At 45.3% G+C, this 21,313-nt stretch overlaps 1 protein-coding gene across 2 annotated transcripts in view; it reads right to left on the minus strand.

The window, feature by feature from the left end:
• The window catches only part of MAML3 (mastermind like transcriptional coactivator 3), a 377,481-nt gene extending 360,345 nt beyond the window's left edge, over positions 1-17,136 (minus strand). Inside the window, exon 1 of one of the 2 annotated variants that reach the window (XM_081137509.1) lies at positions 15,693-17,136. In XM_081137509.1, coding sequence (XP_080993635.1) covers positions 15,693-16,160 — 468 coding nt within the window. In that variant the 5' untranslated portion in view covers positions 16,161-17,136. The remainder of the gene's footprint in view (positions 1-15,692) is intronic. The other variant, XM_081137508.1, reaches the window with a different exon arrangement.
• Positions 17,137-21,313: the final 4,177 nt, after the last annotated feature.

Genomic DNA, 21,313 nt, shown 5'->3' on the forward strand with positions numbered 1-21,313 from the left:
TGTCCTGCTGCAACCCCGCGGCCCGGCCTCAGCGCTCCCGTGTGCTGCACAGCTGTCAGCCCAGGAGCTGTTCTATCATTATTTTCACCGTTTTATTACTTTTCTGGGAATTCAAATCAGTGTAACCGTGCCTGGTGCATGGGGTGAAAAATGGTGTCCCCCTTCCCTCCCCCTCCAACCTAATGAATTGCCTTTTTTCATATCAAAGAGTAATGAGCACCAAACCACATAATATTTATTCATGGAACAAAAGACATAGGGATGGAGGGGGCGAGGGGAGCAGAAGCAGCTCCTGGGTGTGGAGAGAAGAAAACCTGGACATTTAAAGGAGCTCCACCCTCTGATCCCCAGTGGCACTGGGCTCAATTTATAGGGCAATCTAATCCTTTCAGCTCCTCATATTCTTGCCTTGGAGCCCCCTTCATGCAAGTCCCTGGTCAATGCTTAGAGACCCCGAAAGCGGACAGTAACCAAGTATAACTCATCCTGTACTTGACTGTGAACTGCCTAAACTTTTCCTTTCTCTCTTTCTTAGTGGAATTCCCCCCAAATGCCTCTCTTTTCACTCTGATGAGCATTAAGCCAGTATTTCTAAGAATGTTCTAGATAGACCCCCCCACCCCCACCCCGTATCATCATGGCCTCCACTGTGGATGACACATGATGTGGCCCAGGCAAGATGAGCCATAGAAATGATGTCAGTACTGGAGCCTTGCCTACCTCAGACGACATGAACTTGACGCCCTACCCCCAACCTTTGCCATAATTAATCTCTCACACTCTGTTCCACAAGCTTTCTTTTAATCCAGAAAGTAGAAAATAATATACAATAATAGTAAGATTAACAACCCAACCCATGGTTAATCTCCTTCTTTACAGAAACGAAGACACTTTAATTGTTCCCTTTGAGAAGGATCCCCGTAGGTGGGGCAGGATGGACCACATTTCTCAAAGGCCACTTCCCTGCATGCAAGAGCTACCCAAGTGAAAGCAAAACTATGCTGAAAGGTAAGATGGCTATTAAGCAAAGATTCCTCAAAACAATGCATATTCTTGCTGTGACAGATTAAAGTTAAAGCAGGATGCAAACAGCATGAGGAATTCCCCCCCCCATTGCTTTTCAGGGAGAGTGGAAGGAGGAGAGAGAGAGACAGAGAGAGAGAAACATACACCTTGACTGGGGCCAGGGATTGAACCTGCAACCGAGGTACATGCCTTTGGCCGGAATCGAACCCGGGACCCTTCAGTCTACAGGCTGATGCTCTAACCACTGAGTGAAACCAGCTACGGAAACATGAGGAATTTTTAACACCAGCGGCGGATTTCCTGTTTTTTCCTCCCATTTTAATACTCGGCATCTTGAATTTCTCCATTTAAAAATTCTATTTTGAGAATTAAAAATAGAGATTATTTTAAACTATGAAGAATATTTAAGTTTTTAAAAATCACAAGATGACCCACTTCTCCCTATAACCTGTGCCACCTGCAGGGCTGTGAATTTAAACACCAACAAATTTCTTATCTGGATAATTTCCCTCAAACCCAGTAATGGAATCCTGTTCTTAAGCAACCCCCTTGCTTCCTCCTCTTATATAGTCTCATTTTCTGTAAGTCTGTCAAGGCTAATTATCTCCCTTCACAAATTTATTGCTCTTCAGTGTATCATAAACACATATATTATGAAAAGTTGAAGAAAACAAGCGAAGTGTGCATTACACTGTGAAGGAAAAGACAGACATAAATAATTATCCAAAGTATCCAGTCCTTGTTAATAGAGTAATGAAAATGGCATTAGAAAGACTGAATGAGAATGCCAAAGCCGGCCAACCCCTCGGTCCCCTCCCATATATGGTTGTCCCCACCCCAGGAGCCAATACCAGAGGCTACTTCACCATCACTTCAGGGTAAAGAGGGAAGCAAAATTCTTCAGTTTGCAATCCTCTGGCATTCCAGACCACAGATAAACACCAAGCCTACCAAACCAGTAACACAGACAACCTGTGCCTGGCGGAGGGAACAAAGGCATGACTCCCACGAGCTCACACTATCATTACGCTCACTTACTGCTGCTACCTATTTCTCAGTGTTCCCATTCCAATCTTGGACAGCAAACTCAAAGGTAATAAAAGGCCCTGAACAATTCATATCAGTCCTTTCGATCTGAAAAAATTATCAAACACTGAAAAAAGCAACAGCCCATTTGAATTTCAATAGCCCGGGTGCCAGATATCCCTGACCCACAAACTACCACTTTCTCATACTTGGTCACCCTCAGCTTCCATTGCATGTTCCTGTTCTCTGTGGCCTCCAGACTGTTCCACTCTAACAAGTACAACCTGCCAAAAATATTTTTTGAGTCTGGTTATTTACTTTTATGGCAAATGACTTTTTTTCAAGTAGTCTGGGAATTAAGCAACGTGAAATCCAAATCTAAAATCATTGTTTCCATGCCTCATTGAAGAAAATAAGTGTTTTAAAAAACCCAATAGCAGCTGCAAAGCACTTAGGAATTCCTGGTTAAACTGAAAAATACATTTTCCACCATGGAGCCACAACTTCTAAACTGAGAAAGTCACTTCTTTACACAAGCCGCCTCTGTTTACCAAACATCTGGTCCAGGGCAAGTGCAGGATGTGAATAGTGACAGAATGTTACCATCCTGAGGTGTGGATCTGGACACACCACTGTGAGAAAATACCTGGGGTGATTAAAGGTAAACACCACCTGCGCTCTTTGCAAAGGCGGCCACTGCTCTAGCCACACTCTACTCACGGAGACAGGAGAAAGGATGGACTGAAATACCACAGTGGATTAGAAATGGGGACAAAGGGAGCCCAAAACAGAAGAGGGGAGCAAGTAATGGGAATGTACGGTTAACCTCGGCAGGGAACTGGCACTATTATCACTTAAAGCCAAAACTCAAAAATAAACAATTAAAACAATGTTATCTCATTTCTTTTACTTAATATCCAGAAAATTTTCTTGAGTCCTGACTAAAATTTCTTAGTATAAATGTTAAAGTTAACACCCAGATACTCCTATTTATGAGTTTATATTCATAGTTATTATGCTCCCTTAAAAAAATCAATAGGTCTGAAACACTTTTTGTAACATGTATTTTTTTAAAAAAGAAACTCCAGAATAAGGCAAGACTTGATTCTAGTCATTTATTAGCTGTCACAAATTATCTCTGCACTTTTTCAAAGGGGGATAAGAAAATGATTTCCAAAGGAATTAGAAATTAGAAGTTTACAGCAACATAGCTGTAATCTCAATAGCTTTTACAAAATAGTTATTATTTAATAATTATAATTAGATAACCAGGTATCTGTTTAAAATCAACAGAAAGGATAAATGTTATAATTCATACAAAGTGCAAGGCAGCTTCCCACCTTGCACATAGATGAAAATCACCTTTAAAACATTCTAGTGCTAGAAATGTAAGAAACAGATCCAGGAAAAATCAGAAGCAAATACACACAAAAAAGTGAGATGACACTCCTCAGAGAGACAATACAGTAGCAAAACTAAACTTGACTCTTTAAACTTCACTGACAGCAGAAGTCAAAGGGTGTAATTTTGTTGCCTGACCTGAGCAGCGACTTTAAGGATCTCTTAGTGTATCACACTGATGGCCTAGGTGCAAGATCAGGAGCAAGGCTCTTCTTTTATGCACACAGCCAACTCTTGCTATTGAAGCTATTGAAACAGGAGAGGCCTGGCTGTCTTTCGACTGAATCCCCCGCCCTAAAGTCTGCACTGAGCACACAGCCGATTAGCTTAGCTGGCCAAAGGGATTTTTCTCACTAAGATGCTGTCGAACAGATAAATGGCAGAAAATGGCTGCTGCTAATCAGCATTTGGGTCATAAACCAGCAATTTTCAACCTTCTTCATCTCATGGCACACATAAACTAATGCCTAAAATTCTGGGGCACACCAAAAAATATACTTTTTGTCAATCTGACAAAAACTAATACGAAGTATAATTTTGATTCTTTCATGCCGACAGCTAACGTTGTGTTGGCTGTTGTCATGTTTTATTTGACAATCTAAGGGAAAAGAGGTCAGTGCCCCTGATGAAATAGTCAGGTATTCCATGTTTTAAAAATACCGTGGCACACCAGTTGAAAATCGCTGTCAGCCCGGCCAGGCGTGGCTCGGCGGTTGAGCGACGACCTGGGATCCAGGCGATCGGGGTTCGATTCCCGGTCAGGGCACATGCCCGGGTGCGGGCTTGATTAATGACTCTCTCATCATTGATGTTTCTGTCTCTCTCTCCCTCTCCTGTCCTCTCTCTGAAATCAATAAGGATATTTAAAAAAAAAAGAAAGAAAATCGCTGTCAAAAATGGAAGCAGAATGCCCAGTTTACTGGAATCACTTAGTAGAGAATGACCTGTTAGGCTGAGGCCACCAAACTCTTACATCCCACCCTTGGTTTATTTCTGTGGTTCAAGTAACTGCCACCTCCATCTTGTACAGGTTTGCAGATGCTCCTGTCACCGTGAGAAAGGTGAAATGAGGCAGTGGGTGAAGGACAGGGGAAAGGAGGGACACACGGACCGGAAGCATATGAGGCCAGGAGATGACAAAGTGGGCTCCTTGTGATAAAACGGCCGGGCCAGGCAAGGCCCAGCACTGCCATGTGTCTAAATGTGGCTCTTACTCAAACTGATCTTAAAACCTGAAGCCAAGTCAAGTAGGTGAGGACTCCTCCTGGGGAGAGCACAGTTGTTTAGAAAACACAGCTGCTCACACAACCTTTTCCAGAAAGAGCACTTCAGCCAGGTGAAGGCAGAATAATGTTGCAGCCAAGAGCATAGATTCCGGAGCCAAAGTGCTCCAGCTACGTAAAAATAGAGACTGTAGTTATTGGTATCTCCAGGTAGGAAAGGTGCTACGCCAAAGGGAAATCAAGATGGCCAAGGACTCCGGTGAAGGCCAGTCTTCAGACCACTTCAGCACGTGTGTACAGCGAAAACTGAGAGGACTCCTCACTGTCTAAACAGATGCGGCCGGGTGGCCGTCAAGGTGAGTCCATTTCGATGCATTTTCTACAGTCGGCCAGGTCAGCAGGTTGTTATTACCACGTTACACAGACGACTGGATTAGTCAGGGTAATTTAACCTGTAGGAGGTGGCGACTCACAGACCTGAGATTTTTACGACCTGGCAAACCTGCACCCACTGCCACCCCACATGCTGAATCACCAACTGAAATACATTTTACAAATAAAGCCACACAGGCCTGTGAAACGCAAGGCCGGGGAAAGGTGAAGGAACCACAAACTTGTTGAAGGAAGTGACTTTCCTCTCACGGCATGAGCGGGAGGGGGTTAAGTGGACTCCTCCTAACTTCCTCTTTAGGGCCAGATGAAAAGGAGAGTCATTCCTGTAAGCTGTGTTGCCAGACACACAGACTCTGATAACTCATGTTCCCCCTACACTGCGAAGGCCAACACCAGTTACTAGAGTTGATACTTTTTTTAAGCCATGTTTTTAAAGAAGACACAATTATCATTTGCCCAAAAATGGGCTGTAATATAATTCAGGTGCTATATTAAATCATATTAGCTGGAGAACACTTTTTTGGCCAACTTTTTCTGTTTATACAAATTACATATATAGAAAGAAGTCCTAATCTGTGCTACAGAAATGCTCACATACATACAAGGGAAATAGAGATAAGGATGTTCATTGTAGTGATGTTAAACATTGTAGTGATTTAAAAAAAAAAAGAGAGAGAGAGAGAGAAACTACCAGTGTGTCTATCAATAGGGGATCATTCAACAAATTATGGGACATTCATATTAAGAAATGCTACCTTAATAGTTAAAAAGAATGAGCTGAGGATCAATCTATATGTATTGACTTGATCTCCAAAATACAGTATGTGCAAAAAGTCGATCTCAGAATCTTATGTGTAATATAATTTCATTTATGTAGGAAAAAAACTAACATGCAATGATATACAACATTTAGTATACATGTAAGCAAACAGAATAAGGACTGAAGAGAGATATTCTAAAGCACGGTAACTTCTAAGAAGGGGGTAACACTGAGAGAGGAAATAAGTCACTTCTGAATCTACTTACTTGCAGTTAACAATTTATTCCACACACACTTAGTGTTCCTCGCATGCACAGATAGGTCTTTTTCTAGTCATGAGGATATAAAGATGAAGAAAGAGACAAAGTCCTTGTCTTCATCTAACTGCTGTTTTATTTCTATATTGTTTAAAAGTGTTATAATTTTTTTTTAAATGTTGGAATCCCTTCTGCAACATTTCAGTCAATTGAACAACTTTTGCTGGAACATTTTCATGCATCAAGACAGTCTATTTTATCTTTGAACAGCTTTAATTTTCATGTAATTGGTTTTTTAAAAAATATTAAACCTAACATGGCTCCTACTAACCACCAACCACTGATCCTAATTTTACCCCCGTGAGCCCATCTAGTCCTTTCTTACATGACAGCCCTTCAAGTATTTTAAGAAAGCAACCCTAAGTCAGACTAAACACCTCCAGGTCTTCCGCCTGTCCTTCCTGCAACATGATTTAAAGTCCTTGCACCATCTTGCTCTGCATGCGTCTTTTAAATGCTCTCTTCTTTGTCTAATTTCCTCTAAAATCTTGATGTCAAGCCATGGTGCCTACAAGTCACCTGGTCAAAAAAAGGGAAGAAAAAATTATCATCTACCTTATTTTTTATTTTATTTTTTTGTGAGGAAGGGGGACACAGAGAGAGAGAGATACATCAATGATGAGAGAGTCACTGATCAGCTGCCTCCTGCATGCCCCCTACTGGGGGTCGAGCCCAAAACCCAGGCATGTGCCCTGACCAGGAATCGAACCATGACCTCCTGGTTCATAGGTCGATGCTCAACCACTGAGCCACGCCAGCCAGGCATCTACTTCATTTTTAACAATCATACTTTCACCTTATTCTCTGCATGCCAGCTAATCTTCTTCCCAAAGTGATTTTATTTGAAAAAATAATAAAATAAATGTTGTTATAGAAAATAGTGCAAGAAAGCTTGCAAGAAGATACAAAGCATTTAGAACCCTTAGGATTTCCCTAGACGTTGGTTTATTAATGACTTCCATTAGCATGTTCTCATAAAACCACAAAGACTGTTTGCTTCATATACCTCATCTGAAACATGAAACGATGCCCTGCTGTGCGAGTACAGAGAGAGCAAGGATACCACCGTATCCCGGTGCCTGGAAATGGTGTCCACTATGAAGCAGCTGCCCAGTACCTAGTCATTAGGCCTTGGCCTGTGCATGAATGAAATATGCCTCAAATCCCTTCACTTCACGTCTGCACTTGGGCAGGAGAAAACAATGAAGTGAAATGAATGTAATTCATAAAAATGGGCCTAGCACTTGTATACCTCAATTCATTTGAGCCTACCAACCACTTGGTAAGGTAAAAAAATTAGTACTGTTCACCTTCCTGACAGGCAAGGAGACAGAGGCAGACGGTTAGGAAGTGAAAAGCCAGCCTGTCACATGGCTGGAGCCAGAATACGAGGCGGCAGTCCTTTAACTTCTTCCCAGCCACTCTCTACCACGTGGCAGCACCTCCTCCTCGCTCCACTCCGTGAGGGATGAGAGTGCTGGAAAAGTTGTGAGTAAATCACATTGTGTATCTGCAACCTTCCAGGGAAGCCCCTTGTTTAAAGCGGGGTTTCTCAACAGCAGCAATACTGGTATTTGGACCACGTAATGCTTTGCTGGGGCGCACCGCAGGATGTCTAGCAGCATCCCTGTCTTCTCCCCACTAGACAGCAGAAGTACAGCTCTGGTTGTGACAACCAAAATGTCTCCTAATGTTGCCAAATGTCGGGGGGGAGGGGGCACAATCTCCATGGAATGAAAAATCACTGATTTAAAGGAAACCTACAGTAAATCCGTTCAAATGGCAGTAGCAATAATTTAAGAGAGCACTGAAATATTTTAGGAACATGATTTCTTTCCATTTACATACAATATTGCCATTAGCTTTGGAAAATACATCTTTGCATTTCAGCAGGGTCTGCAGGCTCAGAACAGACTACAAAAAGCACACTTTACCTCTATAAACTTCCAAGGCACCAGGTACAGTCTGTTTACCACAAATGAGCAAAACCCAGCATCCCTCTTATGTCTCTCTCCCTGGCCATCCATTCCAAGTGCTGCGAAATCCTCAGCCCCTTGGCCTCTCCTCTGTGACTTACCACACCTCCTTAAAGCCCGTTCCTGCGTACGGTCTCTTTAGACTCACTGTCAATCACTGAGCTGCTTTCAGCATCTACCAAACAATCAAAGAAAGAAAATAACCAACCACTGTGAGGATAAAGGGCACTACAGAGCTTGTCTGTTAGAGCCGTGCAAGCCTCCTGAGTCACAGTTACGGCCCAGGCTGAATCTGCACAAATAGATTAGGGCACTCGAACTTCTCCTTTTGCAGGGAAAGAAGAGCCTGTCCAGACACAAGTTTTCTGGAGGTGGAGAAAGATATTCTGAGACGGAGGAGAGATACAGAATGTATCCTAAGAACGTCTTCAGGTGCACAAGTAAACGCTGGAGAGAATTCATACCAAGAAACATGCACAACAAGATTCTACCCAACAGGATGGAGAGTGAAGGAGTCAGAAAGGATATTATAGGGGTTGTTACTTAAAAAAATAAATATTTCACTTAAGTTTTCTACAGTTGTTAAGCCATTGCTAAGGAGGATGAATATTAGTTATTCATATTTTTAAAGATTCTACTTCAGCATAAAGGTCATTCCAACCAATGGGCAGTCCAATATAATTAAAAAGAAGTGTCTAAATGATTCTTCAGGAATCACTTTCCTTATGTCAGAGGAAGTGCTGCAAGCCTTTTGAGATTTTTATTAAATCCCCCCAAGGATAGTATGCACAGCTTGCCTTAAAAAAGCCGAACCACAGCAGTAATTTCTTTTTTCCATGCCTGTGTGTATTTGGCCCTCAGGGAATGCTGTGCTTCTTCCCTAAATGCAGTTGCTTATCCACAGCTCAAACTGTTTAACAGATGCAGTAGCCAGGTAGACTTAAGAAAAGAAAAAAAGTGTGCTCCTTCTCTGAATGGAACCCTGGGATCTTGAAGCATTTATTATACAGCAGGCTCTCAACTCCATCCTCTGAGTTATTTCTTTAGCTCTTATTTTTTTAGTTCTTTAGCTCTTTAAACTTTCTTAGATTTGCACACACACAGCAATTTTAAGTGAAGGATAATGAATCAGTTCTTGGTCATAGCTGGTTCTCAGAAGCTACATTTCCAAGTCACAATTACCAATAATGAATTTTTGCAATGTGTCTGTCTGAAAAACATGCTGTATAAATATACTTTTAACCCTCACCAGAGGATATTTTTCCCCTTGCTTTTCAGAGAGAGTGGAAGGGGGCGAGGGGAAAGGGAGGGGAAAGGAGGGAGAGAGAGAAACATTCATGTGAGACACATCCATTGGTTCCCTCCGCACACGTTCCCCAACCAGGCCAGGGATGGAGCCTGCAACTGAGGTAGGTGCTGCCCTTGACTGGAATTGAACCCCGGGACCCTTCAGTCTGCAGGCTGAAGCTCTACCACTGAGCCAAATTCAGCTAGGGCGCATGCTGTATTTTTAATGAAAATATAATTTGAGGGATCCTGTAACTTTGTAGCAGTCATCTGTAAATTAGATTTTGGGGGCAAAAAGCAATGACAAATGAGTTTGAAAGAAGAGGAAAGTAAAGCATAGTATTTTACTTAAAATGTCATGAGAGAGGGATATAACTCAGCCTGAAGCTGTTGAGAAGTCACTGTCATCAAGGCTAATGCTAATGAAAAAACAAATGAACAAAAAAACTTGTTATCCCCTTAACCTTAGTTAGAATAACACTGAAAATCTACAAAGAATAAACATTGCCAAAGTCTTGCATGCAAGAGTGTGATTTTGTATTTTAACTTCTATGAAGCACCTGGAGATCATGTACCAATGTTATTGAAGGAATGAATGAAACTCATCACCAACAATGAATGTTTGGAATGTGTCCGTCTGACATTAAGTGTATTCTCTATTTTTTGGGCTAATGAAGAGTAAATGGGATGCAAAACCAAATCCATAACTGACCTAAAATAACTGGAATCTCACCCAATGATTTTATTCGTTATGAGAGTAGGAAGCACCAAGATCAAATTTCTCTTCTGATTGCTTCTTCCCACTCTTAGGTAAAGGCGCTGAAGACCAGTGAGAAGACCAAAAGGCAGCGGCAGGAGGGGGAGGAAAAACAAAGCGAGCGCCCACAGGATCTGAAAACGGAAACCGGGCTCTGAATGACTGAGTTTCAAAAAAGGCAGAGCTCTTTGGGAAAGTTAAAAGGCGGGTATTATGAAGTCTCAGGTTTTAAACATGTTCCTCTCTATAAGATTTTGATGTCTGACTGATTTCACAGTTCTCTATAATGGGTAATGCGGAAGAGATGACAGCATTTGGCCATCCTAAGTTCAAGAATACAGGGCTGTTAATTAACAAACATAGAGCACTGATCACAAATAAAATTCCATAAATGACATTAAATGAAACATAAGTACTTCGAATGCATCCAAGAATTACTATGTAATGTGCAACATGGTTTATTATACTAGATTCCTTCTGTGTCTGTAGCACACTAACAGGAGAGAGGAGGGGTGGTGGAAGAAGTGGAGGAGGGAGGGTGGGAAAGAGAAAGAGAGAGAGGAAGAGATCCCCCACTATTATCTCAACCAAATGCAAGAACCCTGTCAGGAAACCTTTTTAACAACAGTTGGCTCATGGTCTCATAGAAGTATTTAGAAAATAACCCTATATAACTATTTTAAGGTTTAAAACCCTCCTCCTTCTTCTTACAGAAATATCAGTAAACCATGGACCTGGACTGTTTATTTTCCTGGCATCAGTCAGCAGAAAACCTACTGAGGTTCCAAAGCTTGCCCTTATAATTCTAATGAGACAGGATGGAAAGTGTCACATATATTACCTGCCTGAAAACTCAGCTTTCCCTGGGAACCAACTCAGCCTGAGAGCATTTTATAGATTATAATTAATGATTAACTAACTCTGCTTCTGCTTTTCTGATCACTGGCTGCCCAGTACTAAATAAAATGCACCACAGCCAAAAAACGTAAATAACAGTACGCATTAGAGCTTTGGGGGGGAAAAATGATTCTTGAGATTTAAAAGAAAAGACAACCACTTGTGAAGCACAGAGAAATGAAATTTCAAAAAGTTTTTCACAACTTAAGGCACACCTTGTGTGGGCTACTGATTGATTGGAAGGTTTTTCAAGAGACACCTGTCAACCTTATAACCTAGGACAGCAGAATAGGAAAAGCCAATGAAAGGTTTATCAGAAAGATTTGCAAATGGTTTGACATTACAAGCTAACAAAACAACAACAACAACAAAAAACCCCACCACCAACAACAACAAAAAAAAACGGATATAGAGCTAGTAATTTACCTTCAACAGGATAAGAAACAGGAAACCAGATTCATTTATAAGGAGGTTTAGCGATGGACTGATACGTTGACATTTCCTGGATCTATTCCAGGAATGAAGGAGAACATTCTGGATAGGCTACAGTGTTCTCTAACATTCAATAATTAATATGTTTATTACCAAATGAATTTTATGGAATAAACTCTTCAGAGCAGGAATCGCCTATTCCTGCAGTCTGTAAGCTGTGTATAAATTAATCACTCTCTGAAAATTACAATGGTGCTAATGTAGTGAAAAGGTCGTGAAAACAGGGGACTTATGCAGGTCAAGGCCCACTACCACCATTTTGCAATTCTGAAGACTGCATTGTCATGCTTTTTGGTGTGCCTGAGTGATTACACCTTTGTCAAGTCAATGTATCTTTGGCTTGAAAATGAATCTGTCAATTGGAATATACCTTAACATTTTAAGCAGGAGTACAGTTCCAAGTACAGAGGATGAACAATGCCTCCTCCTGTTACCACAAATAATGAAAACTATTTTAGAAAAAGGCATGTTTTCAACTGAGACTCTCTAATAAGTGAAATCAATAGGTCTCACCAATAAATCTTGGAGGGGAACACTTCTGTATAAATAAAGTGTGTGTGTGTAGAGGGAGAGCGGGGAATCATTTGACTATACCTCCAGGAGTACCTGAGGTAATACAGCTTCAAACCCTGGCCTATGAGCCAGGCTTTCTAACAGGCCTATTAGAGACCCACGCAAAACCCAGACCCCTCCCAGCAGTCTGGAGCCCAGGAAGGTTTCTATTTCACCCCACACACCCTGCTTTTAGTTTGCTTGTTTGTTTTTCCTGCATATGCTTGTAAAGGTGTAAAGTAAGAAAACAAATCAAGAGGTAAAGCCCTGATTAGACAGCCTTCTTAACCCAACCCAGGCAGAAAGAGAACTAATCGATATTTAGTACTTTGGACATACTGGCTCTACGAAGGTAAACAATAGCAATAAAACAGAAAAGAATCCTATTCATCTTTATTTTTATCATCACCATTATTATTAGTTGGCTCTGGTTGATTATTGCTTTTCTTTAGGGCTTTCAAAATAAAGGGCCCAATCTTCGAACTAAATATAATTGCTCTGTGCCCCACTAGAATGCCAATTCAAGAAAATCAAGATCAACATTTTCTTTGCAACCTCTGTTTTCAAGATTTTATCTCATACACTGGCTAAGTTAAAATACCCTTTCATTTCAGTGACCAATGTGAATTCTTAAACTAGTTATTTTTAAAGGAAAAATAACTTGTAGAGGATGGTATTATTCTTTTTCTTTCCTTTCTGTAGGATATAGAATTGACATGCAACTCTTTGCTTAAGATTTAAGGCTGTTTATTTTCATTACACTCATCACACATACTTGCCAATGTATCAGTGTGAGATGCATATGTGAAATACAGCTGAAGCTCGAATATACTCCTATTCTGCACAAGCCTTGGCATTTACACCAGTCAAATGAATAGACCAAATTGTAACAAAATTGCTTTTTAAAAATGTTATTTTCGGGCAACCATTTTTCAAGTCCATCTGTTGTTAACTTGCTAAACTGGAATTCACTATGAAATTTACAGCTTAGGTCTCATCCATTCAAGTAAGCAGTATCTTTTCATTTTCAAAAGTAAGCTCTGGCTTGGGCTTGCTACCTCCTGACTGGTAACGTCAGCATCGTGCGCTAGCTTCCACCTGCGGGCGTATTAGAACACAGGCGTGCGCACCCCGAGTCCTCCCCTCGATCCCCCCGAGGGCCTATGTGGCACCCTCGAGAGAACACAACCAGAACACAAAACTTTCTGGCCGCAAAGTCTACTGCTGTCGCCCAGCGATGAAAAGCGACCGAGTGCAGGGAAAGGCGCCGGCTTTTGTTCCAGTGGTGTCCAGCTGAGGAGGTCGGGCCACAGCAGTTCTCCAACCCGAATGGTTGGGGGAGATTCCGTTGGGCTGAGATTTGGGAGCTTTACAAAGCAGCCCATTTCTACGCCATCCGCGCGTACAAACACAGAAAAGGGGGCGTGGAGTAGGCAAGGATGGCATCCCTAGCGTCTTGCAAATCCTTAGGTTCACAAAGTGAGTCTCCTGATCCGCGGATGGGCGCGAGGGGGGCGGGGAGAAGAGACGAGGCGGACCGGGCGGGGGGAGGGATAGGTACGTAGGGGGCGCGGGTGCTACGGCCAAGATGCAGGGCCTGCCCCGCCCCCGGGTACAATCCGAGAGCTACGGTGTGCCGGTGGTTTTAGGCTTCCTGTTTGTAAAGCTAGAACCGCCCTCCCTGACTCTGTGACATTCGTTCTTCCTCAAAACCAAGTCCGCCTCTCCTTCGCGCGCGGAGCTAGCTCGGCCGCCGGAGGAGGAGGGCGGAGGCGGGAGCGGGGAGGGGGCGGGCGCGGGGCAGGGCCAGGGCCGCCCGGCGCCGCGCCCCTCCCAGCCGGTGGCCTCCTGGACGGAGCTGGGCCGCGAGGCGGACAAAGCGTTTCCCGCTCCCTCCCCCACGGCCGCGTCCCAGAAGGGAGGGGGAAAGCGGGGTGGAGGAGGGCGAGCTAGGAGAGGAGGAAGGGGAGGAGGACGGTGCTGCCGGCGGGGCTGGGCAGGATCGCGCCTAGGAGGGAGGGTAGGGAGGGTAGGGAGGAGGGGCTGGGCGGCCTCGGAGAACTGGGAGGAGGGCAGGATTCTTGAAGGCCAAGATAAACAAATTGTTCCTCTTCACGTGCGGGGCGGGGGAGGTGGAGAGGGTGGGGAGCGAGCGGGGCGGCCTCGCCTCTTCCCCTCCCCCAAGCCGGTTCTTTGTCAAGGAGCGCCCGCCTGAGCGCCCGGCGCTAGCCTGCGGCGGCACCGCCACCACCCCCGGCGCCGAGGACTTCCAGGCTCTGGACGTGCGCGATTGATCCACCTCTCGCGGCAAGGACCGCCGATCAAGGTGCCGTGCGCCAGGGGAACCGGCAAAGGCGCTAGGCGCTCGGACTCCCACCGCTCGCCTGCTGCGCACCCCCGCGCCTCACTAACCCGGGTGGCGCGGTGGGGGAAGGGGCTGCAGACACCTTTCCGAGCTTCCGTCCCCCAGCCCCCACCCCCGAAAGGAAAGCAAAAGATCCAGAGGAGGAGATAAGAGAAAGGATTCTACCCTCCGGGTTAGCGAGTGGGAACTGCCCCTTCCTCCCGAAGAAGTTAAGCCATTGGCTGCTCAGTCTACCTCGTACCCACCCACCCTGCCATTTAAGCCTCTTTCACCTCCCTGCTCTCATCCACTCCTCCGGGCTTATTAGACAGGCCCGGAAAGTTGGCGGGGGTCGAAGCGAAGAAGCTCAGTGCGTGCAAGTTTAAGAGGAGGAGGGGACACAATCCCCAGCGAAGTTACGTGGCGGGGACTCCTGGCGCAGGCTGAAGATGCAATTCACCCCTCCCGCCTGCGCCGGGTCGCTCTCCCCTCGACCCTACCAGCCGCTCCACCTGCCGGGCCAGCCCCCAGTCTCCTGCCGCGGAGGAGCGCACCCGCGCCCGGCACCCGTGCGCGCTCCCGCGAAGGCGCGCGCGCGGCCATCCTCGCTCGCTTCTCACCCACTTCAAAGTTCATTCACAAAACTCTCAGACTTTCTCAGCCCAAAGTGGGTGAGCTGGGGAGAGAAGGCAAGAGCCTCTCGCTTCCCCCACCTCCCCCGGGGATCGAGGGCCTGGTGCCCACCCAGAATCTGCGACAGCATCAATTTCTCTCCGCGACCAGCGGACGAGCGGAGAGGGGTGGGCGAAGGGGGACGGGTCAGGGGAGGCAAGGCGGCACGGCGAGGAGTGGGGTGGGGTAGGGTGCGAGCGGTGAAGAGGAGGAGCGAGGTTTCAACTCCAGGGTTCACTCTCTTTCAAATCCGTAGCAAAGAAAAGGAGAGGGGGAAAAACTTTTCCAGTGCCTTCCTTCACCGCTCCTCCAGGCTCCCTCCGCCCCTCGCAGTCGTGACTGGCTTCTCCCCTCTCGCCCCCTCTTACCCAATCTGACAACCCTGACAGATTAACAGGTAGCGGCGACCGCAGCTTTTCCCCCTCAGAAAAGTTGACGTTAACCCTTAGGCTTCGGCCCACCTCGCCCACCGTGCAAATCAGACCCCCGTTCCCCATGTAAGAAGCTCCAGCACACCCCCCAGGCGCGCGCGCGCGCGCGCCCCAAGCCCGCTGCCAGCGCGCCCTCACCATGATCAGCGTGTGATTCCTCTGCTCCGCCGAGGCAGCCTCCGCATCTTGCTGGGGTTTGCTCTGGTGCTGCTGCTTGGCGGTGCCGGCGCCCGATTTCTTGGCCCTCTGCTCCAGAGTGCGCTGGTAGAGGCTCACGGTGTCCCGGCGCTCCAGCTCCAGCTGCTCCACCTGAGCCTGCTGGTACCTGTTCTCGCAGTTGACGTGGTGCCGCCGGCAGCCTTCGATGCGCTGACGGAGCCGTTCCACCACGGTGCTGTGCTTGGGGACGGCCGCCGAGCCGCTGCCGGGGCCCCCAGAGCCGCCGCCGCAGCCGGCAGCGGGGTGATTGCTACTCGGAGCAACTGGAGTACTATTGGGAGTATTATTCACACCGATCCCGGCCCCGGCGAGGCTGCTGTTCAGGCTACTGTTGATGCAAATACTACTGCCATTCGCGGCAGCAGCGGGGGCTGCGAAATCCCCCATCCCGCTCCCCGGGCACACTATTTTGGAAGAACTTTTTTTATCCACCCCCCTATCAGCCTCCTCCTTGGGTCCAAGGATTAAAATAGTTTAAGTGGAACGCGGGGGAGACGCAAGCACATGGATGGAAACAGCGATCCCGACAGGGCTAAAAAAAAGGGGGGGGGAGAGATTTGGGGGTGGGTTTTTTTGTTTCCCTTTTTTGTAAAAACTGTAAAGCTCAAGGAGAAAAAAGGGGGGATCAGAATGCCATCAGACACCTATCAACAAAAAGAATCACAACAAACTGAGCCAGCAGCAAATCGGGTTGCAACTCAAGGGGAGATCCGCTCCTCGCCTGCGTTCTTTTTATAATCCATTATTTTCTAATAAATTCCAGGAGATTTCCGGTGGTTGGCAAGCATTTTCTCCCTACGTACCGAAAAACACACCCCATGTACACACACAAGCATATGCCTCCAGTGCGGACACGAGCGACACACACTCACTCCACACCGCATCGGAAAACGGCAAGCTTGCTTATTGCATTTTCCTTCCACAAAAAAGTTTTGGTGTTTATGCCGCCCCGTGTTCTCAAAGTACTTTGGCTGCTCAGTTGCATTTCACAGGATCCTAGATAGCGAATCCTCGGGCTGGGGGAAGTAAACACATGGACAGTCCGAGGCGACTGCAAAAGTAGATCGGTGAAGTCCTTTGCAAAACGCCGCGCGGAGAGCTGCCCCTAACGCTCGGCTGGGCTGCCGCTGCCGCCGCTGCTCCTGCCACCATCACAATGATCAACTGCTCGCCGCCGCCGCCGCCGCCTCCTCCTCCTCTCGCTCCTCCACCTCCTCCTCCTCCTCCATGCCAGCGGAGTGATATCAGGACGCGCGAGCTCAGTAAACACGGCAGCGGCGGCGGCTGGAGGCCGTGAGACAAGCCCGGGGACACGGCGCAAAACCCGGCCCGGACTCTCACCCGGCAGGAGCGGGCGCGGCACACACCGGCACCGGGCTCCCGCCTCCCGCGCCGCGCGCTCCCCGCCCCTCCCACGCCCCCAAGCTCCCTGCAACCCAGGCTGGGAACCAGAGCTGCCAGAAACGAGAAAAAGAAAGATTCTGGGGGATCACGGGAATGAATCAACTTTTGACCTGTGTGTGTGTGTGTCTGTATGTGTGTGTACACGCGCGGGGGTGGGGGCGGGCGGGGGGCACATGGACGCGCCTGGCTGGATTTCCTTATTCCAAGCTAGGTCTCAAGCTAGCCCAAGTTGTTGTTATACATTTATGCATTATATTGCAGAACTGTGCATGACCAGGCAGAAACACTGAAGCTTCACAGCAGTTGTCTGTCATCCCGATCCAAGTGGAAAGAAAAAACCAAATGAGTGACTTGTTTTTAAAACCCAGGTAATAAGTCTACCCTAGTAGGAACCTTCCTATGGACACTGGTTCAAATTCTAGGCCACTCTTAACACACAAATGCCGAATTCTGAATAAAAAGAAATAGGGACCAAAAAAATTGGACCATTATTTAATTCAATGTATATGGTGGTTGTTATTAAGGCAATTATTGTTTTACTTATCCTTGGAAAAAAATAAAAATAAAGCAAGCAGGGACTTGGAGGTGAGACTAACAGTACCTTTTAACAGACTGTTTTGAACACTAGGTGCTAATGACAGCAGTAATTAAGGGTCCTTCCTAAATCAAGTGGAAAGATTGCAGATTTCATGGACTAGAACTATAGGAAAAACAGAGCATTTCACAGTTTGTCATGACCAAAACAAAAACAAGCAAAAATAACAGGCTTATTACTGTATTACTAGGTATATTTCTTTGCGTTTAAATGAATTTACAAGTACAGTTAAAGTGGAATAGCAACCACAGAAAGCAATCTAAACTTTCCATCATCTTTCCAGGTATTGACTATCTGAAAAAACAACAATTAAGGATCAGATGTAATATTCTTGAATCTAGACTTAACCTATTGCATAATTTTTTAAGAATTAAAATGGAGAAACATCAGATCATCAGTAGAACAAAATCTTGATTGTGTGCTATTAATAATAAGGTATTTTGTATTATCTCAATAAATCTTATAGAATTAGTTTTAGGGTAAAAATACACCCCAGTTTTCTAAAATAGCCAGGAATAAAAGAACTTTGGATCTCATGCATTAGTCATGAGATCTGATTTAAACCATCTTCATTTCTTGGCATTGCAGATTAGCATTGGGTGCTATTTCTAACCTCATAAAGTCAGCAATAAGAAGCTATATTTTCTTCAATTAATCAGGTTTATATGGTGAACTATATCTTTAACATCACTGGATTATATGGTAAAAAACGCAGCAAAATATTGATTAACATGGTGTAAGGTTACCTCCTAGTAGTGAAACCAATGCGGGAGAGTATCTGTCACTGAAAGCAACCATATATTTACGGAGGGCTAGTTAGTTAGCATATTGTATCATAACTGCCTCTCCAAGTCTGTTAGAAAATGAAATTGAATTAGTTCTATAGCAAGAAGTCAGATCAGATCATAAAAATATACAAAAAAATTATTAAAACTTATAAGAAAAACACTTCACAAAGTGGCCTCTGTCTTTTTCACACACCTACTAAATAATATCTCTTTAAATTCAGGAAACACATGGCTTCACTGTAGAGAGGAAGCCATGACTCTGCATTCATTCTGATCTCTCTTCACTGTCGTTTAGTTCCTACCCCTCTTCCTACTCCACATGTCTACATAATCCATACAAGACTACAGTTTGATTTACAAAGGCAACAAGTTTGAGGGTCTTCATTTGGTTCTGAGACTTGGGTTCTAATTCTAGTTTTTTCCTGTGACTCCAAATCTAATTTTTCATTGAGAGTTTGTTATTCTGGGGGGGGGGGGGGGGGAATACAGCAACAGCAGCAACCTGCATTTCCATCAAGCTGTTTACCTGTCCTATCATGAAGGAAAACCAAAAATACACAAGAATTTGCATCCTTCTCTTTGGGGGACCAACAGGTGGAGAAACACACTTGGTGGCTTTACCCCAGAGATCCCCAATGACAAATGGAGCTATTCTTGCACAACCACAGTATAGTTTGCTGCCCAAGTTTAGTGCATGAGTGGATTAAACAGAAAAGAAAGGTTGACTGTTCATGGGTATATGTGCACATACACACACACACACACACACACACACACACACAGAGGCATCCATCTTTTCTCATCAAGAGTGTAGGAGTGGCAGCCACAAGTACCAAGACTAAAATGTGGGAGAAGGAAGGACTGTAAAACTGCAGTGGCCAATGGGGGAAGAGTCTTTGAGGAAACCGATCTGTGCAGTGCTCTACTGTGACATACTTGAGGTCAGAAACCCCATCCTAACTGTGCAGGACAATTAGAAGAAAGAAGCAGAAGTGAACAAGACCTGGGTCTTGAGTAACATAGGCAAGTCACCCTGAATTCGAGATATGAATCTACCCCAGCCACCTTAGAAGAACCAGAGGCCTTTATACTGGCTCCTTCTAGACTCTCATAATACATTCCTGCAAGGTTGCCAGTTTTGTTGGTCACCATCCTGAAGAACTCCTTGAAAGTCACAGAGAAGTCCAAGTTCAGGGGAAGCAATTTTAGTCTCTTCTCCCTACCAAGTACTCTGATAGCGCGACCATATTTATCTTTTATGTGAGCCTGCTATGGAGTAAAACTTCCAGATCAGAGCTATTGACACATCATCAGTGCTGTTGCTCGAGAACGGCAAAGAAATCTGAGATGCCATAGCAGTGATGAGAAAGCAATTACATGGCTACATCCCCAGACTCTGATGGTATCTCTCTGGATGCCAAAGAGAAGAAGGGCTTGATGAATAAGTACCTGTACCAGGTTGTCCTGAGGCTCTGGCTCTGAGCCACACTTGACAGTTCTAAGAAGTTGAACTAGATTCCCCTTTCTTTTGGCCAACTCTGTGTCATCCTCCCATGTCCAGCTGATAGGAGCCAGTGTCCTAGTGATAAGAAAAAGGCCTTTGTGTAGAAATCCCAGTGTATGTGCCACTTCTACTTCCCTATTGATGTGGATCAATAGAACTGGCTTCATACTTTTTTCCTAAATCATACTTGGTGACCAAGGTAGAGTAGGAACTCTCTGCTACCCACCTATGAGTAAGCAAGGCTTTATATATGTCCTGAATTACTAGCTGTAGGGGGTGTGCCCTCAACTGTCTAGCAAGAGCTGTCACTTCAATAATTCCACAAATATAGTTACAGCCTTCCATGCACCTATGGTAGGCACTGGGAACACAGCATAATAGAGTATAGAACATAGTTCCAACCTCAGTGATGGCCAACCAGTCTCAGGGCGGGAGATGCAGTGATGGGACTAAGATGTAGTGGGTATAGCGACACATAGAAGAGGCCTGGGGGTGCATGCTTGGAGGTCTAACAAGGCTCAGAACTCACTCTGAAAACTGTGTAGAAGCAAGCCAAGGAAAGGTTGGTGGCAGGTACATGTGCAGTGAGGAGCTGGGAAACAACCAGAGCAAGGCCCTGAGGCCTGTTGTTTCAGCAGATCCACCAAGGGTGTCCTCTGACAGCAGTGAGTGTGAGCGAGTATGAAGAGAAATGAGGTGGAGGCTGGGAGATAAGCAGGCGCCGGATCGTGAAGGCCATCCAGAAGTTTCGACTATTTCCTTGGGACAATGCTGCCATTGAAAGGATTAAGCTGATTCACACTTTTTGCTTTGGCAATGCAGTGGATGTATTATTCTGGTGTTTTCTAGAATGCCTTCTGAAGAAACCGGTCCTATAAATTGTTTCACCAGGAAGGCTTCTGAACCAAGGAAGTTGAGGAGATGATCTGTACCACATCTCTCTCTCAGAGATTCATTACCACACTGAAGGCCACAGGAGGTCTTGCAGCAAAGCATGCTTAACTTCATTTAGCCTAGCATTGCCCAAATTCTGTTATATCCCACAGAATGAAACACACTGTCCAAAGCTTGGTCGATGCAGGAGAGTAAGAATCCAAAGCAGTTGAAAATTCACTTAAGTTCACAACCATTGCCTGGGCAGGTAGTCGGTGACCAAGATTGCGCTCCCCTGGCCAGAATCACTAGCACTTAAGCTCAAGGCCCTTCCCTAACCTTAGTTGGATATGTTGAATTGTAACCTTTAAGTGGT

The sequence above is a fragment of the Miniopterus schreibersii genome (assembly GCF_964146895.1).
Source record: "Miniopterus schreibersii genome assembly, chromosome: 4".
Lineage (NCBI taxonomy): Eukaryota > Metazoa > Chordata > Mammalia > Chiroptera > Miniopteridae > Miniopterus > Miniopterus schreibersii.